The 24979-nt window shown below is 42.7% G+C and overlaps 1 protein-coding gene across 1 annotated transcript in view; it reads left to right on the top strand.

The window, feature by feature from the left end:
- Nucleotides 1–24979, top strand: part of LOC119165217 (uncharacterized) — a 99951-nt gene that overhangs the window by 64931 nt on the left and 10041 nt on the right. Inside the window, exons 18-23 of the mRNA XM_075872501.1 lie at nucleotides 237–345; nucleotides 2360–2484; nucleotides 17690–18013; nucleotides 19401–19685; nucleotides 21220–21516; nucleotides 23963–24247. Coding sequence (XP_075728616.1) covers nucleotides 237–345; nucleotides 2360–2484; nucleotides 17690–18013; nucleotides 19401–19685; nucleotides 21220–21516; nucleotides 23963–24247 — 1425 coding nt within the window. The remainder of the gene's footprint in view (nucleotides 1–236; nucleotides 346–2359; nucleotides 2485–17689; nucleotides 18014–19400; nucleotides 19686–21219; nucleotides 21517–23962; nucleotides 24248–24979) is intronic.

The raw sequence follows: 24979 nt of genomic DNA on the forward strand, positions 1-24979 counted from the left end.
CGTCATGACAGCTTCTTTCGTGTTGAGATGGCAAAAAAAGGCAACATTGACAAGGTCAGCTAAAGTGTAGCCGATTTTTTCTCTGTCATCGAGGGCTTGTGAATAGACTAGATCAGCACTGAACTTTTAATCAGCTTTGCGATAGCTTTTGATTTCTATGTGTTTCATCAATAACTGTGATTGTGTTACTTCTTTATCAGTTGTGTTCTTGACTATTTGTTCAATTTCATTTTCAGAAAAAGGTACACATGTTCTATTCCTTGTAATGGGTGTCGCTATGTTCGCCATGACAACCACTGCTGTCGCTGCATTCTGTCTTTGGCCGCAGGTTGCTTCAGGGATTGGGTAAGTATACGTTTCTATTGGTAAAATATCTACAGCAAATACTATCCGCTTAAAAAATAGGTAGTTGCAGCAAATGGATGAGGTCTGCAAAAAGTTACAGCGAAACAAAATTGCCTGACATCTGAAAAGTCTTGACATAAAATGACGTTTTGTCTACAGGGGCTCTTTCTATTGTAGATTGTTGCTGGTATGGAAACTTAAGGGGCTTAACTATAACAATAATTATTCGGGTTTGACATCCCAAAACAACCATATGAGTATGAGAGACGCCGTAGTGGAGGGCTTAAGGAATTTGGACCACCTGGAGTTCTTTAGCGTGTACCCAAATCTAAGCACACGAGCATCAAGCAGTTGCGCCTTGATCGAAAATGCGAACGCTGTGGCCCAGATTCGATCCTTCGACCTGCGGGTCAGCAGCCTAGTGCCTAAGTCACTAGAACACCGTGGCGAGTAGGGGCTGAACTCACAAAACTTATTTTTCCAAATCACGTTTTCCCATTGTTCACAGGTTTTGTAAATGACATGCCCCGCATCGGGATTGGCAGAAGTAATTTCGTATGAAAAGTTTCACCGTGAATAGTCTCTCTCAATATATTTCGAGAACTATTCTTCCAGGTTGTGTATGCTTGAATGACACATCTTTACCGTAGAATAGAAAGTTACTGAGCCCAGCTATGTCATGGCATGTTGGATTTTAACACGACAATTTTTTATGCAGGAATCCACTAAGACTTCAGTGACGTATTTTCGTCACGGATATGACGTTGTCAAATTAAGGCTACAAAATGCAAAAAAAACATTTCAGTGAAAGTGATCCTCCGCCAAGCGACGAACTTCTGACTCATTGGGAAGGATGAAAAGCACCCGCTAGCTACTTTGCCGACTAACGCCATTGCTGTGCTTCTTACGAATGCGCCTTCTACAGAGTGTTTCAAGAAATGTGTCCAATATTGTTTAAAAATCAGCAATAGACGCTATTCGCTCGCTTTCTTCACAGTTACTTTTTCTGTAGTGGTAGTCATGTTAAGAGGATTGAATACATTATTTGCCACAGTAAATAGGAAAGATAAATTAACTAAGTTTTGATTTAGTGGAGCTAGGTAGTTGAGTTAAATCAGAGAATTGAAGTCCTTGATGTGAAAAACCACTAGCTGCTCTGAGATTTTGGAAAAGCGGCCTCTAGTAATAATTACGAAATAATGAAGTTATCCTGAATTCTGTGGCAAAACCGCCAAAGCGTGTTCTTTCACAAGTAACCAGGTATCTGCAATTTTTTATCTCGTCTTTTATAATTTTTCAACCGATTATTCCGCGAATTATTTTGTCAATATACTGTACTTCGAAAACATAACCAAGATATGGGTTGGTCGGTGAATGTTCATCCAAAAATACTATGAGTGCGAGTTAGATATCGATTTACGTTTATGTTAGACACAAGAAATGCGACTAACAACTACCCTTTTATAATTTTTCGCGGACTATGAAATAGAGAGATTGTGATCCACAATTGGACTTCAACTCACGGTATGTCACAAGGTTGTGCCTCACAAAATAAATTTTAGATACCAGTGAAGACAAGTTGTTGCCCGACTTTTCTGACATCTAGACTTTTTCGTTGAACGTGTTTGTACGCCCAGTCTTTTAAAATAAACATTATAGTTTGATTGTATTTTTAGGCTTGGGTCACAATTTGATTTAGCCAGGTTATCCTATTTCACACGTGATCATGAACATAGGTGCAAAATGAAGTAAAAATCTATAAGAAATGAAACAAGCAATTGGTCAGTTGGCATATATGAGTGGTTAGAATGTCAGTATTATAAATGAATAAATTTTATTGGGCAATCACAAGCGCGAAAAGAAGTTCATCAAACAGGATAACTGTAAAATAAAAAGGAACCAAGACAAGAAATCGTTAAATTTTGAGAAGGTGCAGTTTTTGTGTATATTTCCGGTGTTTTACTGTCGAATAATGCTTTTCGAATTGCCGTAATGTTTATTCTTTGTTCCATAGCAAAAAACCACCTACCGAGCAAGGTGAGACGGAGCTGCACACCATAAAACCATGGCTGAGGATACGCAGAAAGCTTTGCCCCAGTGGTGTGTTCGGCGAAGACAACGAGGAAAATCTTGTTGACTAAAAATACAAAAGTATATTGTTATAAGTGCGTTGGTTTTTATTTGTTTTTCAATCGCAATGGCAGTCGGCCCTACTCAGTCACTACCTGCCCTCTCAACTGTAAGCCACAGCGTTATGACGGTTACAGTGGTCGGCTGCCGACTAGAACATTGCGAGTTCGACCCCTACTGTGGTAGCCACATTTACATGAATGCCTGCGTAGTAAGCCTGGAGACCTGTGCACTGGAAACCTGTGAACTGGGGACATGTGTGCCTGGAGACATGTGTACCAGAAGATATGTGTACCTGGAGACATGTGTACCTGGATACATGTGTACCCGGAGACATGTGTACCTGGAGACATGTGTACCTGGAGACATGTGTACCTAAACACATGTGTACCTGAAGACATGTGTACCTGGAGACATGTGTACCTGGATACATGTGTACCTGAAGACAAGTGTACCTGGAGACGTGTGTATCTGGATACCTGTGCATTAAGCAATTTCAGTGCAAGTTAAAGAACGCCAGTTGGTTCAAATGCCTAGAGCTCTTCACTAGGGCGTCTCTCATGATCATATCATCGTTTTAGTCCGTAAGGCCCCAAATATTGCTATTTTTAGCACCACCGATCAACTATGGGCCATCGGGCACGCCGAGGGAACCACCCGTCTCTAAGCGCTCTTGCCTGCTTAAGACTGCCAGACATGTCCAATTGAGTTTTTAGGCACTCGCATGACTTTTTATTGACAACAGGCTCTTTTTACGAAACATTCATTAACTTTATTAACTCTATTCTGCCATTGTCGAATAAAGCCCCTTTAAACACTGGCAACACTATAGCTTTCCTAAACAAGTGCGCACATCGTAAATAAACATCAACTCGCAAAAATCCATTTTGGAATACCCGGTCTAGAAGTGATATGAGCGTAATTCTTTGGACATTCGCAAATTCAATAGAAGCTTCGGAAACGCACCGCGGCTCGTATAAATCGAGAAGTCTGCACATGCATCCTTCATGCGATGTTAGTAGAGGGAGACACTATTTTTCACGCGGGGCCTTCGATTCCAGGGACCATGAAACTAAGTGATATGATTTTGTGCTTCAGAAGGTTTCGTATACCATAAACTACGTATACCAAAAAGGCATATAAATGCTGGTTTATTTTGAAAAGTTTTCCCTTTGAAGCTTTGCAGGAAAATGTGCGGGTATGCAGGCTTCCTAAGCTATCTCTAGTTTGCTGAACATTCTGTAACAGGCGTGAACCAAGAAACATGAAAAAGTGGGAAGGCTAACTCCAGCTAACTCTAGGCAGAGTTTAAAAAAGAGCCGATGCACTTTATGAGTATGTTGCTTGACCGAGTTTATGTTACTCTCTGCTGAGTGTAGTAAGTCTCACTATTTTTTTGCGTTCTGCTTGTTAGTTCAATTAGACAGCACTAATTATTTCAGCTGTGAAGCAGGGAAACTAAGTGAACAGTTCTAGATAGGAATCGGCATAGCAGTTTGAAAAACGTCCAATTAGGCACGTGCTGATTTCTAATGATTGTTATGCTTACTGCAGGTGCCCACATGGTTAACAAATAAAGTTCAGCATGCTGCGCTTCGCGGACACGGATCAAACTCGTGGCGAAGCTGGTGTCGTACAGTGGGGTTGAATGAAGTGGGTTGAAGAAAGGGGGATGAAGAGATATTGAAGTGGGGAGGACGTGGCTTGACGCGGAAAAGACTTGGCATTAAGTTTCTCTGAAACGATTACATGCCTCACCCCTCCCCATGTTTCAGCTTAGTGGAACTGACTCACCCTTCTCTGCATGCTTCACTCTGCCTTGTGTGTTTTTTTATTTCCTATCTTTATTCCCACGAAGCCAGGTACTGATGACAAGCCGTTGTTACTCGCTACGTTTGAGACTGGGAAACTTGGCAGCCCATACTCAACAATCTTCAGAGGAACGGACAAAAGGCAAGAAAGAGACCACAGACTGGCAGTGCTTGCCTTCGTTCATTTTTCTGTCCCTTGTGTGCTCTGCGCTGATTTATTGAACACCGTGAAGAGCACACCATTGACTTCTTTTGTTTTTCTTTCCAATTTTTTTGCGCGCGTCTATTTCCCTCTTCGCTTTCTTTCCCATCTTTCTTCCCCATTCCCCTTCCCCTAGTGCAGGGTAGCAAACCGGATGCTCCATTTTCTGGTTAACCTCCCTGTCTTTCCTTCATTTTATTCTCTCTCTCTCTTCTTTCTATTAGAGAAAGTGCTGTCGTTTGAACTCGGCCAGTGGGGATGACGGGTTGCCATGCGGTGAAGTTATGCACCCCTATTCAGAAACTCAGCGCATGCCTACACTTGACGGCTTACGGTCGTGATACTCGCGCTCTTTGGAATGATGTAGACGAAACGTAGCAATATAGCAGATACTATGTGTCCCTATAATACATGCACCCTGGTTAGTATCCTTTCGAAAGAGGTTAGAGTACATGTGCATTGGCGTGACACACGGTGTAAGTACTCCGTTTACGTTGCACCATTTGCAAGTACCACGGTATAGCCGGGTGTTACCAGCTGGCGTTTACACGTCTGAAATTTCAATGTGTCAAAACTAGGTTATTGTTATGACACATGTCATACTTGGGATGGGAAAGGGGTTCCGAATCAACTTTGACAAACAGCGCAACACTAATTGATATGTGGGGTTTAACCTCCCAAAACCACTCTATGATTATGAGAGACGCCGTAGTGGAGGGCTCCGGAAATTTAGACCACCTGGGGTTCTTTAACGTGCACCCAAATCTGAGCACACGGGCCTACAACATTTCCACCTCCATCGGAAATGCAGCCGCCGCAGCCGGGAATCGAACCCGCGCCCTGCGGGTCAGCAGCCGAGTGCCTTATCCACTAGACCACCGCGGCGGGGCGAACAGCGCAACACTAATACCACAAGCTATTTCATTGCGTCAGATCAAGAGAAACGTTCGAATGTTTTTCGTCTTTACCAACAAACAAACAATCAAAACAAGTGAAATCTACGTAGCACTGCTTGCTAGCTAGTTCAAAGCTCACTCAGAGATAGCGCGATTTGTGCATCCCGATTCGCAATCAGTGCTTATGTCGCGTGTACAGATTAGTTAACCAAGGCACAGCTTCGCTGTTCACAATATAGACCATGTGCGCATGCAGGCCATTCGCAAGCGAAGTTGCTGTTCTCTATTGTGAGTGTTTTTGAAGAATACTGCTATCATACTGACACAATTACTCGATGTATCATCCAGTATACTTGCGTAAATGCTCGCGTTGTGCAGCTTAAGCAAGCGAAAAAAAAATTGTGGTTTGTAATTCTGAAAATGACCATGTGCGCATGCAGGCCATTCGCAAGCGAAGTTGCTGTTCTCTATTGTGAGTGTTTTTGAAGAATACTGCTATCATACTGACACGATTCCTTGATGTATCATCCAATATACTTACGTAAATGGTGGCGTTGTGCAGCTTAAGCAAGTGAAAAAAAAAAGTTGTGGCTTGAAATTATCAAAATGAACCGCCTAATATTACTGGCACAATAAGCATACTACTGCTACTACGACCACCAATAGTAATAAAAATATTATCATGATTATTATTAGTAGTATTATTAGTAAGAGTAATATTATTAATTCGAAGCTTCGCACTAGCAGTAGGCCTATATCTTGAAGGAAGAGCTGACCTGGGTGGCCGTCACTCTCGCGTTACCTTATTCTTTACTTTTACTAAGTTTTTTCTTGTAATTTAATAATTTATTTTACTCGCTATGCTTGTCAGTGCCATTCCTTTCTTTCTACTTCTTTCTATTTCTTTCTGCGTCTCTAGCTGTCCGTCTATTTGCCTTTGTACCTTTCTTTCTCTCTCTCTCTCTGTGTGTTTATATCTCAGTCTTTGATTAGCTTTACTTCGATTTCTCTTTCTTTTTGGTTTCTTCTTCTTTTATATCTTTCTCATCTGTATTTAGCTTTTGTCCCTCTTTCTGTGTCTTTTATGTTTTTGTCTTTTTATGCTTTTCAAAAGTGTATAATTATCTCCAAATTTTTTCCTCTCTAAGAATTTCTCCGAGTTCTTTTATTTCCTGTTTCTCTTCCCAGCACTCTCTCTCTCTTTCTCGGGTGTTCCACGTGCTCCACTTTACCGAGCAGAGAGAAACGAGAAATAAGGAAGGCAGGGAGGTTAACCAGATGCTAGTATCCGGTATGCTACCCTACACTGGGGTTGGAGAATAGGGGGTTGAAAGAGAAAGGGAGAGTAAAAAATAAATAATAAAAACACCGACACACACGCACGCACAAAATCAGTCCACTCAGAGGCGTTCCGACAGGCCAGTAGTTCGTAAGAAGCCCAGTAGCGCTTGCACGGCTTTCTTCTGTGACGATGAGTCATGACGATGGCGCAGTATACTTTCTTCTGACAGCGGCTGGTCATCTAACCTGTTTAGTTTATTAGAAAGGTGTTGTCTTTCCAGGTTCTATTTCGGGCAGTCACACAGGATATGTCGAATTGTTTCTTTATCTCCGCAGTGTGCACAGTCGGCAGTGTCGGCCATACCTATGCGGAACGCGTACGCACGGGTAAAGAGTTCGCATTTAGAGCTGGGCCTGCTTTACTTCGTGATGGAACTTGCCCAATTCATGTCCCGCTTACCGTCTTGTGGTTTTCTGTGGAGGCAGATGCTTTTACGCCTGCAAAAATAGCTCCGCTCCTAATAATAACCGAGATTTTATGAGCTGAAACCACGACAAGGGACGCTGTGGTGGAGAGCTCAAAAAATTTCGACCATCTGGCATTTTTTTATGGTAGATGAACCGTGTAGAGTACACGGGAATTTTCTTGTTCTTTAGTGCTTACTAAAAATTGCTGCCCTGCAAACGTCACGCAATGCGTCCACTTGTATTTTCGAACGAGAGCTTCGCCCAAAGGCTAGTCAATACACGACCTCTTTGAAATAGTACTCAGTTTGGGCTCTCTAAGACTTTGTTGGAGTTAGACCTAAAACATTTACAAGAATTAGCTTGGTAATATGATAACTCTTTACTATCCTTGACAACTTTTACTTGCCGTAAAGCCAATCTTTCTACACCCCACCACTTGTTACTGTGATAACTTTATGCTAATTTTATGCTCTACTACTTATTTACGCTTCATTCAAGTGCGCGTGTTCAAGTCACTATACAGCCATGTTTAATATAGCATTCTGAATCACTTGTCACGCCGAGCACCACGTTATCACAAAAGGCACCCATCAGCCATTGATCAATGATTGATGATTGATTGATTTGTGGGGTTTAACGTCCCAAAACCACGCTATGATTATGAGACACGCCGTAGTAGAGGGCTTCTGAAATTTCGACCACCTGGGGTTCTTTACCGTGCACCCAAACCTGAGCACACGGGCCTACAACATTTCCGCCTCCATCGGAAAATGAAGCCGCCGCAGCCGGGATTCGATCCCGCGACCTGCGGGTCAGCAGCCGAGTACCTTAGACACTAAACCACCGTGGTGGGGCGTAAAGAAAAAGAAAAAGACCTATTACGCAAACCTAGTTTTTGCGTCATTAAATCAACAAATCACTCAATCAGTTTATTTGGCATTCGTTGCAGCAAGATAACGAACACGAGGGCAAAAACAAAAAAGGTGCTATGAAGCAGCTTGACAAAGGTACTAGCAACAATTCACAAAAATCAACACACCTGTATACTTTCTACAAAAATCAATCACCCTAATATTGCTGTGTTTAGACTTTTCATATAAGCCGGTATTTTTTTTTTTGCAGTTGTTGAGGCAACAATAAATGGCCGCATTCGTTCACAAAGTCCTTACGCTGCAATCGAAGTACTCCCTATGAAATATGGCGAATGTGCACTAATGTCATGTTTGAGTCAAATGAAGCAGCGTACCACAGGCACTTCCGCTAATTAGAGTCCGCTTGTATTTACAAGCCAAGACTTTTGTATACCGATTGCATAATATACACCTGTCTCAAGCTGGGTGTTTTATACTAATAAAAAATTACGTTGAAGTTGTACTTTCAGACATTTTCAAGGGTAACCCCGTTCTCTGATTACTCCTTGCTATCCTTGACGACACCTTAACTGTTCTCGCTGACTTAAATCTTATTAAGGCGCTATTTAGGCATTGCGTGTAAGCTGGTATTTCCGGGCTGTGATTGCTCAGACGACAAAAAACGATAACATTTGTTTGCGATGGCTCTGCACAGCGATCGACACACGCCCTAGGATGTGATGACCATATATCGCGAGTACGTGCAAATGACACGTTTGAGTCAACAATGCAGCGTTCCAAGCAAACAGGAGCTGATCAGTAATAGCCCACTTATCAACCCTCATCATCTCTGATAGCCCGAAGTCGAGGCCGTACATCATACATCGAGATAGATACGCCATGTTTTTTTTGTAAATTGGCACAACAACGGGACGTTATGTTAAACAGGTGCGCCTATCACCCTGACGTTTATACCAGCTGTTTAAAAATGGCACCGCATGTATACATAGCTATTTATACACTAAAACGCACAGTGAAAGTGATAACCCCGTTGCACTTGTTCCAAAACCTACAAAAATGTCCGAGGTTCTCGCATTACACGTCATTTTGTTGCGAACAGCGAGACGCAACTTCAACATGAGCACGCACAGGAGGATCCAGCTACTCGCTATACTGACGTTGATCGCCAAAGAACAGCAAGGTCTGTGCAACGAGTCATACATTAAGGTGAGCAGCAATACGTGATTTTTTTTTTGCTTTTATTGTAATGTAGAAGTTGCATCGATGTCTAATCGTATGGTTTTACTACTACCGACAGAGTAGTGATGCTGCTTCTGGCCCTCGTTATTCTCATCCTGGCTTGATCGCAGGAGGTGAGTGCTCTGAATGTCGCAGTGGTTGACCCGAAGGTCCCTTGATCGAATCCCTGTCACATTTTGATGCGAGCTAAATGCTAAAAACCCATCGTCTCAGATTAATTTGCGCGTTGAATAACTTCAGGTGGACGAAGTTTTGCGGTGTCTTTCACTACGTCTTTCAAGATTCATATCTAGTTTAGGAACGCTAAACACCATTGATTATTTTTATATAGACCATGCAGAGAAAGAGGGAGCCTGAGAGAATAATTTTACAATAAAATAATGTGATGTTGACCTAGCTATTTGCCTGACCTAGCCATTCGCCTGACAAGTTGCTGGGTGATGATTATAATATATTCACTGATTAACACATAACAAATACCATCACACACAGAGAGATCAAACTGGTTACAAAGTTTCGTTTTTGCTGTGCAAGAAAACTGAGTGGTGGTCGTGACTAGAAAACATGCCACACTCAAGTCATGCAAAACCGAAGCAAAAATTCACTCTGTCACGCTAACCTTAGTGGTACACTAGCTGCAGTGCTTGGCCTTTGCGTCGTAGTAACTGATTCAATTCTGCCTTAGCGGTGGTATTTTAACGGATGCGAAGCGCTAGAAGCCAGTGTTCTTTGTGATGTCAGCTCACGTTGAAGAGCATCAGATGACCAAAATTTTTGCAGTCCTCCACTACGGTGCCTTTCATACTCATATTTTGGATCGTGAAAATATAGATAAGCTTGTTGTTAGTTTATATATCACGATCAGAACGACAAAAATCATCAGGAGGATATTTTTCAGCAACAGTAATAAAAAAATCAATCAGGCGGCTGCTCTAAACCCAGTGATCACATCGTCAAGCTTTCCTACAGTTTTGATATCATTAAAATTCCACCGCTAGTATTTGTCATTTATTCAGGAACACTTCGAAACAGCAACAAAGCACAAACTTAGGTAACATACTAACGACACTCCCTGGTGTTGGCCCTCAACGTCTCTCTGTTAAAACAGACTTGTTTGACGAGGAATCGTGTCGATGATACGAATGACTTTGTTAACTCGAGTCGGAGCTTTTGGATAGGATGAGGAGCTGGTGTATACTCTCTTAAGATTAGTTCTTATTTGCCTATTTAATTTGTTAATTATTACGGCCCAAGAGATTTATTTACGCAAGACACGACCGGACTGTCGCGCAGTTACCCTGTACTAACCTGCTTTTGTTCGAAGTAGTATCTCGTTAACTATATTGCGACAGCTGGCAGACTACTTTTATGTGTAACAAGACTTATTAGGTTAGCGCTGGCTGTGCACGACTGAACGAAAACGTATTTGCAATCTCATTTCCTTGCTTAAAAGGCCTGGCTGACCTGTTTCGTACGCGAAGTTGTGAGAAACGCCGTGTTAAATGAAAGATGAAGGCGAGGAAACGTTTCGCAGAGACACCAGTACGAAAATACATGTCTTCTCGATTCACTCGTTACGAAAAAGAAAGTCGACCTGACGGAGACAAAGCTGAAAGCAGTCATTAGTCATGCGTTAGGAGAGCCGCTCCTCGACTTGACAATTCACACATGCTTTAACGTTTTGTGTGCAGTGATATGATTATAATTCTTCGGTTTCACGCGCAGAATTTTAGATCTGCAAAATAACTTGTTGTTGGGCTAGTTGGTACAACATTTCTAATACCGGCGTAACACAGGCACATTTAATCGCGATCAGTGTTGATCCGGATTAACCACGATTCAGATTAGGTACTGCTACATGGTCCCTTTTATTCAAGATTAGGCGTAATCGGGATCAAGACTATCGCGATCCGCGCATCGCGATCTGCCTCAGAGATAGTGATTTTGCTGCCGTCTGCACCATAGAGCTTCTTAATATACAGTAGAGGGAACTCTGGCGCTAGTGTCTATGGGAGCTGCAACACACGGCGCTTCAGCGAGCATGGGAATGATGGGCAGTACACACATTCATCTAATATTCATACTTGTGGCCTGCTTCTGGCTCCGTGTGTGTTCGTGTGGCTTGAAGTTGTTTTTTCACAAAAACATAAATTAGCAAATGTTCACCATTTGCACTTCACAATGTTATTCTTTTAGGCTTACCATATCGAATCAAGTCATTAAGTCCAAAAGGGTTCGTTCTTTCTTTAAAAACAAAACCGTAACCAGCAATAAACGAAGCCGCAAGTACGATTCACCATCCGTAGTACAAAGACTAGGCAAATGTGTGTACTATTTCCGATGGAGGCGGAAACGTTGTAGGCCCGTGTGCTCAGATTTGGGTGCACGTTAAAGAACCCCAGGTAGTCTAAATTTCCGGAGCCCTCCACTACGGCGTCTCTCATAATCATATAGTGGTTTTGGGACGTTAAACCCCACATATATATCAATCAAATGTGTGTACTACCCATCATTCCCATGGTCGCTGAACGATCGCAGCGCCAGAGTGCCTTCTAGCGAATTTTGGAAAAATCTATGGTCTGCACCCCCTAGTTCAGCTTGTTGAAAGCACAATAGAGAAAATTGAGCTTTAAAACGCTTTAAAACAGCTAGATGTTTATAAAAAAGCAAATTCTAAACTGTTTAAATTTAAACAATATCTAAAGTATTGCATGTTTTAGGATTCGCATCGACCGCATGTAGTTATGGGAGAAGCAGACGGCAAGCAGACGACAAGCAGACAACCATTGCTTTCAGCGCTTAGTTCAACTCACGCTCCGTCGGAGCTGTTGAAGCACCTAGAAGCAATCTGACTCTGAGTGTCGCAAGTCTTTCGACTGCGTCACAACGTACGCGCACTTCGGAGTCGAATAAAGAGATTTTTACAGTAATGGACCGCTGGCAGGAGTGACTGGAACACACATGAGACGCCAGAAATGAAACACTGGCGCGTACAACGAGGTTGACGCTTCGCTGCGACTACACGGCTACGAGTGGGGTCATCAGAAAAAAAAGCTAAGTTTAAGAATATCACACAGCCATACAGGTAAGCGCTAGGAAAATTTTATCGCGTGTTGGAATTATGAAATGACTATATTAGTGGTCTGTAAACTTTTTGAGGTTCGAGGTGTTCTTGCACGAATAACATTGCTGATAAAGGGGGCTATAGATATACCGTACGTCGAGTTTTGTCAGTGGCACGTTTTACGGCACGCAAATGCCACCTGGGGCATTTCATCTGACCCAAGCTCGAACCGGATTAGCTTGGGCCGTGTAGCAGCGTTCATAAAGTTGATCGCGATCAAGAGAACTCATTCAGATCGCCCTGATCGCGATTAAATGTGCCAGTGTGACACCGGTATAAAAGTTAATTTGAGCGCGAACACACGAAACAATCACTCACACACGCACACACCCAGGCATCAAACACACAAAGCACTCACTTCCAACTTATTTAATCATAGCTCGAAGGCTTGAATATATACATGACACTTGTGCACACTTACACCATAGAACGCCAACAGCATACATTATCACTACGTACAGTTAATCAATGTCATTGCCTCAAAGCGATAAATTGGAATTCACTTGGTAACAATAATAGCGAAGGGGCGATTACGTAATGATCTTTATTTTTAATAAAAAGGCCTCTAACACTTCACGTGCAGTTTTACTTGCGCTTATGCCCAGAATTTTTTGTCTCAGAGAATCATGCGTCACAACCACACGAGATGACATGTGCAACCAGGTGCGCAAATATACATGTCGTCTCCTTTTGTTAAATTTTGGGCATGTTTCCTTAACCAGTCATTAATACATCGTTCGGTTTGGCCAGTGTTTACTCTTCCGCAGGATAAGGGTATGGAGTAGACGACGTCATGTGTTGTGTATATACTCAAGCCTTCGAGTTATGAATAAATCAGTTGGAAGTGGGCGCTGTGTGTGTTTGATGCCTGAGTGTGTGCGTGTGTTAGTGATCGGGTCATGTGTTCGCGCTTGAATTATTTTTTAGAAATCGGCAATATGGTTACCAAATAAGCCCTAGAGAAGGCACACGGAAATTTCTGCAGTATCGGGACATATTAGGAATGATAACGCTTTAGCACAACAGGACCCTTACATCAACATTTTTGTTTTTATAAATGTCGTCATTTAGAACCTTTGATTGTTAATGAAAACTGAACTCTATATGGTGACTGAATGCTACAGATCTGTTTGCAGACTATTTTAAATGAATCACACAAAGAAAACGCCCTCGATGTGTCAACTCTGTCTCTAGGAAGGCTACGTAACATATAAGTGATTGCTTGCGCTGCCATAGGTTCAACCACTTTTTGTTATTTTTTCCTAATTTTACGAATGTTTACATAATACCCTAGTTCAATTTTTCTTACCATGGTTGCTTCTTTTACTGTTTCGTTATTGCGTCATGTATATGAGATGTTTCTGTTTCAACTACTGAAACAGCTCAGTGTATGAGATGGCCAGGTTCCTCTCAAGCTGCTCAACGAAGCTTTTTATCCGGGCCTCCTTGCAACCTTGTTGCAAAATTGTCTGAATTCATTTCAAATTAATTCATCGTGCTATGATACCGCAATGTATACGGCCCTCTTGCTCTTCACCTCCATCAAAATAAGACTGCTGTGGCCCAAAATAAACATGAAACATTCAAGTGAGGTGTCATGCACGTAAGCACTGTATTACCGCTGCTGGCTTGGTGTGCACTGTGACATGATCACTCATGCTACAGACATCTTGAGTTTCAACCGAGATCAATTATGTGTATTGGTTGCAAAATATTATGTCTACTCAGGACAGGCAGTAACCGCGGAGCTGAAGCACGACATTGAAGTAACTAGAAGATTAAGAATGGGGTGGTGCACACTCGGCAAGCATTGTAAGATGATGACTGGTATATTGCCATTATCCTTCAAGACGAAGGTATATAACAGCTGTATCTTGCCGGTACATACCTATGGAGCGAAAAACGGGAGGCTTACATAGAGGGCTCAGCTTAAATTGAGCACGAAGCAGCGATCGATAGAAATGAAATCGATAGACAAGAATTGATGAGACAAGAAGAGAGCAGAGCGGTTAAGCGAACAAACCAGGGTTAAGGATATCATCGTTGAAATTAAGAAGAATTGGACATGGACCGGGCACGTAGCGCGTAGGCAGGACAACCGCTGCCCATTAAAGGTAACTGACTGAATTTACAGAGAAGGTAAGCGGGTGAGGGGGAGATAGAAAGTATGGTGGGCAGATGAGAGTAGTAATTTTGCGGATATAAAGTGGCAGTAGCAAGCACAGGACCAAGTTGACTGGCGGAATACGGGAGAGGCCTTCATCCTGCAGGGGGCGTAATCAAGCTGGTGATAATAATGTATATTGGTCGTATAAACTAAGGACTGCTGCAGAAGATACAACTATTTTTAATCGGTTTGGCATTCAGCAGTCTGCCTTTGCACTTGCACGTCTAATGAAATATTACAGTGTAAAGATTCATAATTATATAGGGTGAACGATACAAAACCACAATATCGTTACGAGAGACGCTGTACGGTAGGGCTAAAACATTTGGACCTCCTGAATATATTTTACATGAACCAAATCTCAGTACACGAGCCTCAAGCATTTTCCCTTTCAACGGCATTGGAAATACAGCCGCCGTGACCGGGATTTGATCCTGCAACATGAAGGTCAACTTTCAAGCGCCCAAACCTCTAGGATAGCGGCGGGTGATGATGCGGGGTGATTATGCCAATGGCGTGCTGTATAATTCTTAACGTTAGAAACTATACCAGAGCAAATATCTGCATTCGGCTACTTAAAGAAGTATCTGGTAACTGCAAGGTATTTTCAAACCAGCACCTCAGTCGAGACACAGGATACAGTTTAAGCCACACATCAATAGTAACAAAGACACCCAGGGCAAGCTACGGCGTGCAAACCATCGAGTATGAAACGACGTATTTATTGACGACGTATCTTACCGTTGTGAAAATAATCAAAAACTGCCAAAATATTCGAGAATTTAAACAATCATTACTAAATACTTTTCTTGCTCCGAACGCAGGTATGCTGTACAAATTTGTTTACCGTAGCGCGGTGAATATGACTTGACTGCGTCACGTTATCGTATAATATTATTGCTACTGGTATAGCTAATTACTTATAGTGTGATTTATTGTTTTCTTGCCTTTGTACTAAATTATTACTGTGATTGCATTATTACAATATGTCCATAATGTCATTATTTGTTACTGTAATCGATGTATACATGCTTGCTAAAATAATGATTATGTTCCTGTTTATTTATTATGTTACAAAGATGATTTACTATTTCTAGATCTGTTGCTTCTGCTGCCCCAGTGCCGCGAGACCTTGTCATGAGTTTTAGGTCCTCCTTTTGTCTTACCTCGCGGGCAAACCTTGTATTTGTGTATGGCCAAAATAAATGAAAAAAAATCAAATTAGATCAACTTTCCATAACAGTTCATCACGTACACGGCGCGGAACAGTCATTCCAGAACAACAAATAGTAACAGAGCACATAGAGAAGTTAGGCTGTCCGTAATGTGGTATTACATTGTGGGTTTAGGTTGTGGTGTTCAGCTACCGACCCAAAAGTCACAGGTTTTGTCCCGGTCGCAGTGGCTGCTACTTGATGGAGGCGCAAATCTAGATGTCCGTTGAATGTGCGAAGTCAATTCATTAGTAAATTCAAAATGACCAAATTTGTGGAGTCTTCGACCATGGCGCACCTCCATTATGTCGCAGTTTTTATGAGTAAAACGTCACAAATTATTGTTATTGGAACGCTAACCCGCAAGTGCCTTGTGACGTGGGAATGGAGAGTGATTTAAATTACTGGAAGTGCATTCCAGTAGTGAAACAATGAATAGGAAGTATCGATTGGTAGTGAAAGTAGGGGCCTACATACGTGTACGGTACTGACTCGGACGACTTATTGTAACGTAACAGATGATATCTATGATAGCTTCACGCCAGCTGCTCTTTTGTTCCTTTTTGTTACCACATGTGTAATTTGGGTATGTGCACCTGTGTAGCGGGGAACATGGTGGTGGCAGAAGAAGAGGACGTTCGGTTGGTGGCAAGAGCTCGCTGGTGCGCGTTCACTGCTGTATACCGTCGAGTCGACCGTTACGTTGGCTCTGGATAAACCCCTCTCGTAGACGTAACACTTTTGACATAGTTGTGTACAGTTCAGCGAGGCATATTCGCAGAGAACTAGCACCTATCAGCAAATGTGGACAGCTGAACAAGGAAATATCCGCATTAAAATACCTCACCACTCCGGTATTGAGATAACTGCTTTTGTTTTAGTCAAATGCTCTAACGAAAATGCAGGGCGTACATTAATCAAACAAATGTTGCTGAGCTAGCTTCTTGGACAACTTCCACGGAGTCGCATGGGTTGTATTAGAAGAAATATAGGTGTCGTTACTCCTACGTGATGCAAAACAGCGATGTGCCACTGTCTTTTGAACTGTGCAAGTGCTTAACCTGATTATAATATCTAGGGTTTTACATCCCAAAAGCACGATGTGATTATGAGAGACGCTGTAGTGGAGGGCTCCGTAAATTTCGACCATTTTCTGCTCTTTAACATCCAAGTGAAGCCTCGTTGACGCAAGTTGAGCGTAATCATGTTATTACGCTAACTTTTATCAAGTCAGGCCTAAGTAAAAATAATTACACTCAATTAGGTATTTTGTAGTTATGATATACCTCAGTAGGCCTAAATAAATAAACATAAGAAATGCTAACTTAGGTAAACCTAATCGTGCTTGTTTAGGCCTAAATATACCAAGTCTAACAAAGAAAAGGAGAAGTGAGTGAGTATGAAAGCATAGCATTGCCATGCACAGCATAGTGTAGCAAAGGGAGGCAAAACATGAGGGTAAGAAGGAAAGAAATGAGAAGAAAGGGCAAACCTAGCTGAGCCATGTATACTACAATATAATGAATGAAAAGGAAAGGAATTTGACAGTGAGAATTGATTGATTGATTGATTGATTGACTGATTGATTGATTGATTGACATATGAGGTTTAACGTCCTAAAACCACCGTACTATTATAAGAGACGCCGTATTGGAGGACTCCGGAAATTTTGACCACCTGGGGTTCTTTGACATGACCCAAACCTGAGCACACGGGCCTACAGCATTTCCGCGTCCGTCAGAAATGCAGCCGGTCGCAGCCGGGATTCGATCCCGTGACCTGCGGGTCAGCAGCTGAGTACCATAGCCACTAGACCACCGCGGCGGGGTGTGACATTGAGAAGAGGGAAATAAGGAGAACAAAGCCAGTACGTTTCACTATTTTCACCGTCTTTGCACCACAAATACGTTGCCACCTCAATATTTTTGTACTGATTTCAGGGGATGAAAATCCTGGCCTACCATTACCTGAAACTCCACCAGAGGCGCCGACGAACTTCAGCGCATCGGCGAGCTGCGACAGTACGGTGATCGTCACGTGGTCATACTCGGATGAATCTGCGACGTCGTTCTCGCTTCAGATGTGCATGGCCGGAATCACGACCTGTCAGAAGGCAAGCGTGGCCAGGGACAACAGAGCGTACACTTTCCACGTGGGACCGACGGAAAATACATACCAACTGTCAATGTGGGCGTCACGAAAAGATGCCACTCGCTCTGTCAACAGCACGACAGTAGCAGCCAACGTCACAACTTTTCCTTACGGTACGTCTCAGCTTTGTGAACACTCGAATAAAACTTCTGTTGGACCTAGCTGGTGCCGTGGTCAACACACGTCTCTAGAATGACGGAACATCTCTTACTTATTAATTTTTTCGTCGCTCTCTCTTTCCAATCTCGTTTTTTGCACTCCAGCTCGGGGTAGCATACCGCGCTATACCATATGGTTAGCTTCCTCTCGTTGTTATCATCTTTATGACCTGCCCACTGCTATATCTCCAATTTTATGTACTCCGTTCTACCTATACTGTCATACTACATATCAGCATGCAATGACCATCAATACAAGGTAGGCGTTCCCTTCTGCCATATGAATCAGCACTTCAACTCTTTCATCTCTAGAACATGTACTGACTGGAACCACCTTCCCGCATCGATCGCTTCAATCACAGACGCCAACGCTTTCAAATCAATCATTTCTGAAAGTGCATTATAATTTATTAATTCGGCTGTTTTGTTTTACTACTTATTGATATTCGTTGTCCCACTCCTCTCGGTAATGCCCAGTGCCTTGAGAGAAAATAAATGAAATGAAATGAAATATATACTTATATGTGAGGGGATATGCGGCGAGTAGAGCTTTTCTTGACGCAGTTTCTCTCCGGTCTTCCTCACCGCTTCTTTACTAATATTAATTGATAGCGTTTTACGTCACGAAACCTCGGTATAAGCTTATCAAAAAAAATAGTGTACAACTTCGAAAATTTTGCGAATCTGGGGTTCCTTAGCGTGCATCTCATACTAACCACGCGTGCCTCTACCCTTTCGCGTACATCGCGTACAATGCGGCCTGTTCGTCACACTTTATACATGCACTGTAATCATCGCGTTAAAAGTAACCGAAACGCATTATAAAACACAACTAACAACTTGATACATGTAATTGTAGCAGGAGCCCATGATATGCAGGCACCTCCGCTAATCTCAGCTGCAGAATATTATAGTAGCAGCAATGCTATACGATGTTCTAATGACTAATGCACACACACACAAACGCCCATTAAGTATATATATATATATATATATATATATATATATATATATATATATATATATATATATATATATATATATATATATATATATATATATATAATACCAGACATTTTTAAATGCAAAATTAGCTTACTTTCCACGTTGTAGTACACTGCACACAATCTCGGAACCAACTGCCTTTGATGTGGTTCATTTGCCCGAATGACCCGTAAATGAAAGGGCAGGTAATTACCTTTTTGCAATCATACAGGGGAACCTAATTAAGAACCACGTCCGAGATCATGCAGAAAGTACATATTTGCGCTCAGTCGCCGCTGTAACATAAACGTGGTCTCCGAGAGCGTACTAATTAACCTCGTTTACTTTCTCATTTCAGTTCCCCTGGTGGACTCTGCGGTTGTGAGAGCGCTGACATCTAGTGCGCTGCAAATTACATGGACAACAGAGTGGAAATACCAAATACGTATCGCCGTGTGCCCGTTGGAAGGTCCGAAGAGACGCTGCAACGACTACATTGTGGATGGCGACAAGTATGTGTTCACAATCACTGGACTCAATGCGAGAACGCTGTACGAGGTTGACACAACTGCGCAGGCGACTCGTTACGGAATGACCTGTGTGGGTCCAGTGTTCGAACAGGACGTGACTACGTTTTCCATGGGTGAGTACATCGCGCACTATTGGTGGGGTTAGGAAGTTAAGACTTTTTTTTCTTTTTGATACCTTTACCGATCTCCACAGAAATCTATGCATTGGTTGAGTTTTACATGCCAAGAACGCGATGTGATTTTTGATCACGATAGGAATTTTGACCACCCGGTGCTCTAATGGCGTACGCTTAAATCTGAACAAATGGACATCCAAAATGTCGCCTCGATCAAGAAGTGGCTATAACGGCAGGTATTAGAATTGATTACCTATCGTGTCAGAAGTAAAACATCACAACCAGGAGTCCACCGTGGTGGCTTGAAGCAAATGTTACGTTCGCTTGACGTTACTGTTGTAAACTGGGCCCGCACCCCTCCTCCTGCTATTTGTTTTTTTTTGCAATGGCATACAGAGCGAAAAATGACTATATCAAGGTGGTGCCCCTTCTACACACCGAAAAAAAAAGAAATCTTTCGACGATGCCCCTGCAACCTTTCATAAAGAGTCTGATGCAAAAGCATGGGCCACCTCACAGGAGAAGGGAAAAAACAGAGGGAGGTACATGCTGCCCATCCTTCCTAATTATTCAAGAAGACAAGTTTGTCGGATACCATTTCTCAGTCGTACCGAAAGTGAAATGATGCACGCAAGCTATGGCAAAACGTGGCAGAACATTAGACAAAACTTGCATGCCACTGCTGCCTTTCCAGGAGACGTGCTGCAGAGAACGAGAGCACCTCGGCATATCTGGCAGACCCATCTTACGCTTATCTTATTGCCGGTGGGTTCACACGAAGCGGCACTACTACCATTACTGCTCGTCTGGGGTGAAATCGGTGGCATCGTTGACCATGCAAGAGGCGGATGCCTCCGAAGATTTCATCACAAAGTTTTCGGGCTTATGAAATGCATAAAGCTTTCGAAGTGTTCCCCGACGAACAGCGATGGAAGCGGCATGGTTTCGCTCAAGGCGTCAATGCGGGCATCCTCAAATCGCGAAGAGTCGGCCCGATATGCCGACGCACTCGCGCTGTATGCAGCACGTCTTGCGATAAAGAGCGCTCGCATGTAGCTTCGTCCATTTTGGCCACACCTCGCGTGCTCAGTTTCGCTTTTGGAGCACCAGTACTATGAGCGTGAAAGAAAGCGCCAACAGCGGCGAAAATTCAGTGGTACGCTGCGCACTCTCCAGTCATCGACATGGATAGCCGTGCATACGTGGAGTACTGCTTAAGCAGACGCGTTCAATTGTCTATTGTAATGACTAAACCTTTCCACACCCGCGACAATGTTATAACGACGTCACAACTACGCCATACATTTTGGCGACCAAGACGTCAAGATGACATCATATCACAACATCGTGGAGTCATTCTTTTAGTATCACTCATGTTGACGCCACATACGCCGACAGTCAATTTTAGTGTTTCATCAAGCAGAAAGGGCCCCCACTTTAAATAAAGGAACTTATAAGCTGGGCGCGTCGTCTACACAAACTGCAGTTGGCAGCACGGCTACTAAAAATCCACCCGTTCAATCGTTTACAGACATAGGTCCTGTGCGAAACCTCAACCACACGTTGGTCAACGTAACGGTAATCTCAGCCACCTGGGACGAGCCTGCCATTGCTGAGCGGATTGACGGCTACACGATGACCTGCAAGAACGAAGCAAACGGCCAATCTAGGACTGCTGAATACCATCGCTCTGAAAACATGAGTGTCCTTCTGGACGTGAAGGAACAGCTCGCCCACTTGAACTGCTCGGTCAATGCATTTGCAACTTGGGACAGTGGACGCCAGGAAGGACTGGCTACAGTATTCGAAGAAGCCACTGGTGGCATTGGTATGTACTTTTATTCACCCATTTTCTAGCTACATGTTCGTCAGGAGATTTTAGCGCCTTCTATGGCGCTGGCTACTCCCACGAAACAGAAACACAGAATGCAGTCCAGGCACATATGGCACTTATAAGGTGCAATCACACGAACATCATACACGCTGTAAAACTATACACATAGTCCATGACAGTACTAAAATGTACAATATTCAGTTACAAGTAAACGTGTTTTTTTGCGTATGGAGAGACACACTACGCACCAAGTAGTTCGAAGTAGAAACAAGAATGTCATGTGAAATGTGTTTCACGTAATACTTGTTTGCTTAGTGTACCTGTTCTTCAGAATTGATGCGTTAGATCTGCTTATTTGTTCAGCTGGCTGTGGATGATTAGTTATAATTTTCAACGTATATTTACACCAGGATGCCTGCGTTGGTTAGGAATAGAAGTAAATTTTGAGGTTTTAGGTGCCAATACCAAGATGCAAATACGAGAGGCGCTGTCGAGGAGAGCTCCGGAAATTTTGACCTGCGTACACCTTCAGTGGATTGCACTTCTTAACAGTAATAAATGTGTGAGGCAAGTCTTGTCATGACAAATACATATTCTTTAGGGTATCTAGTAAATAAGCAGTAAATGTCTCGATGCTCTGTATATTGTCACCCAGTGATCTAGATTCACATGCCGCCATTGATCGTGGAAAAGGGTAACCACCATTCGCTGATGTGGCAGCTTCTTTGTATGGCGTCCCTGCTCGTGACAATCAGCAGCAGCAAACAATGTTAGGCTCACTATGGAGATCCCAATTATCAGCCCTATCATGTGAACCCAGCTTTCTATGGGGTTATATAAGCTTCAATTTTCGGTAATGAAGTTCCAAAAACCAATACCTAATGGCAGTGTTCGTTCACTTTGGCATCGCCGACAGGTGGAGCTTGAAGAGAAAATGAATACCTGAATATACGATGGCACGCTATCAATGATAGCGCTGTCTTCGTACTTGCATCATGAACCAACTCTTTATAGAGAACGTGCAGTTCTTTTCCGTTGATTAGTGATGGTGACACCACATGAATAATGGCTATGTTGCATCGGCTCGATCGAGGCACTCGCCCGCACCCTCCTGTTATCACCTCCGCTGAGAGCAAGCAATAGTTTTCATTTGATGGATAAAATGTGAAAGTCATCTACGTTAGACTTTGTCCCCCCCCCCTAAGAAACAAAATAATATTACACGAAACGCAGTTCTCATTCTGCACTTGCAGCTAGTACGTGGAGTGCGATACGACAATTTCGCCATATAAGAACAGAGTGTTTGAACGGTTTCCAATTTTGTGTGCTAGAGTAGCCTTGTAGTATTGGCGGGGAACAGAAGCCTTAGTGAACAAGGCCACAACTTCACCACTTCTCTGCCTATGCATGGTCAAACATTTCAAATAACTATTTTTTACAACTAAATATCCCTTTCAAAGAATGAATTCTTATCCTTAAGTGCCTTCTTCTCACATGAATGTAGAAAAAGAGTCTTTGCTTACTCTGACACAATTGGAACGTGATAGCGGCTGTGGTGTCAAAGAGCGATCACTAAAGTGACCTGAGGTTTCTTGAGTGCGCAAGTGCTGCTGCTATCGAAATTTTTAAACGTACCGAAAGTGGGATCTTACTATTTGGCTTTCATTGATCACTGTGCTACGTCCCCACTCTCATGTCGGGGTGAGGTGGCCACCCACGCCCAGGTGCCTGGACACTGAAACACGCCTTCTTTTCTCTGAAACCTTCTTGTCGGCGCACCCTGTCCGAAATGTTTTGATTCTACACTGGATGATTTGGCATGGCGGTACGACATAGCGTAAATAAAACAGTGCAAATAGACGGAGTACCAGAAAAAGGAAGATGCTATTTGCACTTTTTGTGTTTTTCTTTTTCTGAATCTTTTTCTTTTCGCGCAGTTTTTTTTCTTTTCTTGTGTCGTTCTTGATACTTTGCAAAGATCAGCTGAGTGAGTGAGGGAGTGAGGGAGTGAGTGATTCTAGTAGGTGAGTCTGTTAGTCGGTCAGTTGGCTGATATGATCGGAAATGCAAAGATCAGTGCTGCCGGTCAGCTAGTAGAATTAGTCAATTAGAAAATTTGAACGCCTTTAGGTAACTTTTTTTTGCTTCGGGCTAAATAAATCCTGTAGGTGGTATCGCAATTTTAACAGGAAGTATATAGACTTTGTGAGCAATAACAAAGGCGCAAGCAACAATGTTTTTCAACGTTTACCTCAAGTATATTTTCCAGATTACGCTTCATGCATTACATTGCAGTGATCCCATAGAATATTGTCGACAAAGATTGTTTGTTCAAGGCATAAGACAATTTCAAAAATGAATTTGAAGTTAAGCCTATATACAAGCCACTGTACAAATTTTTATTTTCTTTCTCGTTCTTTTTTTTAAACTTTGTCCACAGCTGCACCACGTGAAGTCATCCTAACGAATTCTACGAAGACAAGCCTTACATATTCGTGGCTGGCCGATCCTGGCGCAACCAAATTTCGGATTCATGTGAGAGCTGTGTGCAACGTGTGCAGTGCACGGGATATCACCGAGTTGCTCGACATGAAAGTAGAGGCCGTATTTGTTGAACACACAATTCTACACCTAAATCCAGGAACGCTGTACGATGTCTTCATTCAGAACTGCGCCGACTACTGCGGTTTGTCCACAGTTGTCCGGAACACAACCGACGTAGGCGGTGAGTTTTTGTTGTTATTGTATGTTCTTTCATACACCACGAATGTGTCATTATTGATGCCTTGGGTGTCTCATCGAACGCGGCGAATGACCGTCGCTGTCAATACCAGTGCTGCGAAAAATTCACCACGTCATGACGTCCCCGAATGACGCCGGCACGACACCACATTGCCATTTCATGGTGACGTCATCACATGACGTAGTTGAATGGTAAAGTGTACACCAATCCAGAAAGCACTGCAAAACCACTTGAGGTTCGAAACACCTTCAAAGCCTCTGTTCCCCGAGGCTGTGCAAATTCAATTTCCTTGAAGAAAAGATTGCCGGACGTGGGAGGGGGGGATCAATACAATCAACTTTACGTCATCCTATGCAAATGCACAAATGGCCATGTCACCTTTACTGTTCTTGTTGAAAAGCTCACTGAAACTGAGATATTATGACGATGTTCAGCACGAAGCCTATAACAGATCAACGCACACTTGAGTGTTGAGTGTGTACTACAGTTTGTAATGACACGTTAAGTAGTGATAAGCGCGGGCGTTCCCGCATTTCTATAGATAAAAGGCAATAGCAAAATAGCAATCCTTATTCGAAACACAATTTTTCAGAACATTTGAGTACAGTGCCCCTTTCCACCTATGATTTGTTGTTCAAAACATATTTATTTCATTTCTAAACGTACACAGCGACAAGAGCACTGGCCTTGCCTACATTTCAGTGCGGAAAGAAT

Source organism: Rhipicephalus microplus, chromosome 8 (assembly GCF_043290135.1).
Source record: "Rhipicephalus microplus isolate Deutch F79 chromosome 8, USDA_Rmic, whole genome shotgun sequence".
Lineage (NCBI taxonomy): Eukaryota > Metazoa > Arthropoda > Arachnida > Ixodida > Ixodidae > Rhipicephalus > Rhipicephalus microplus.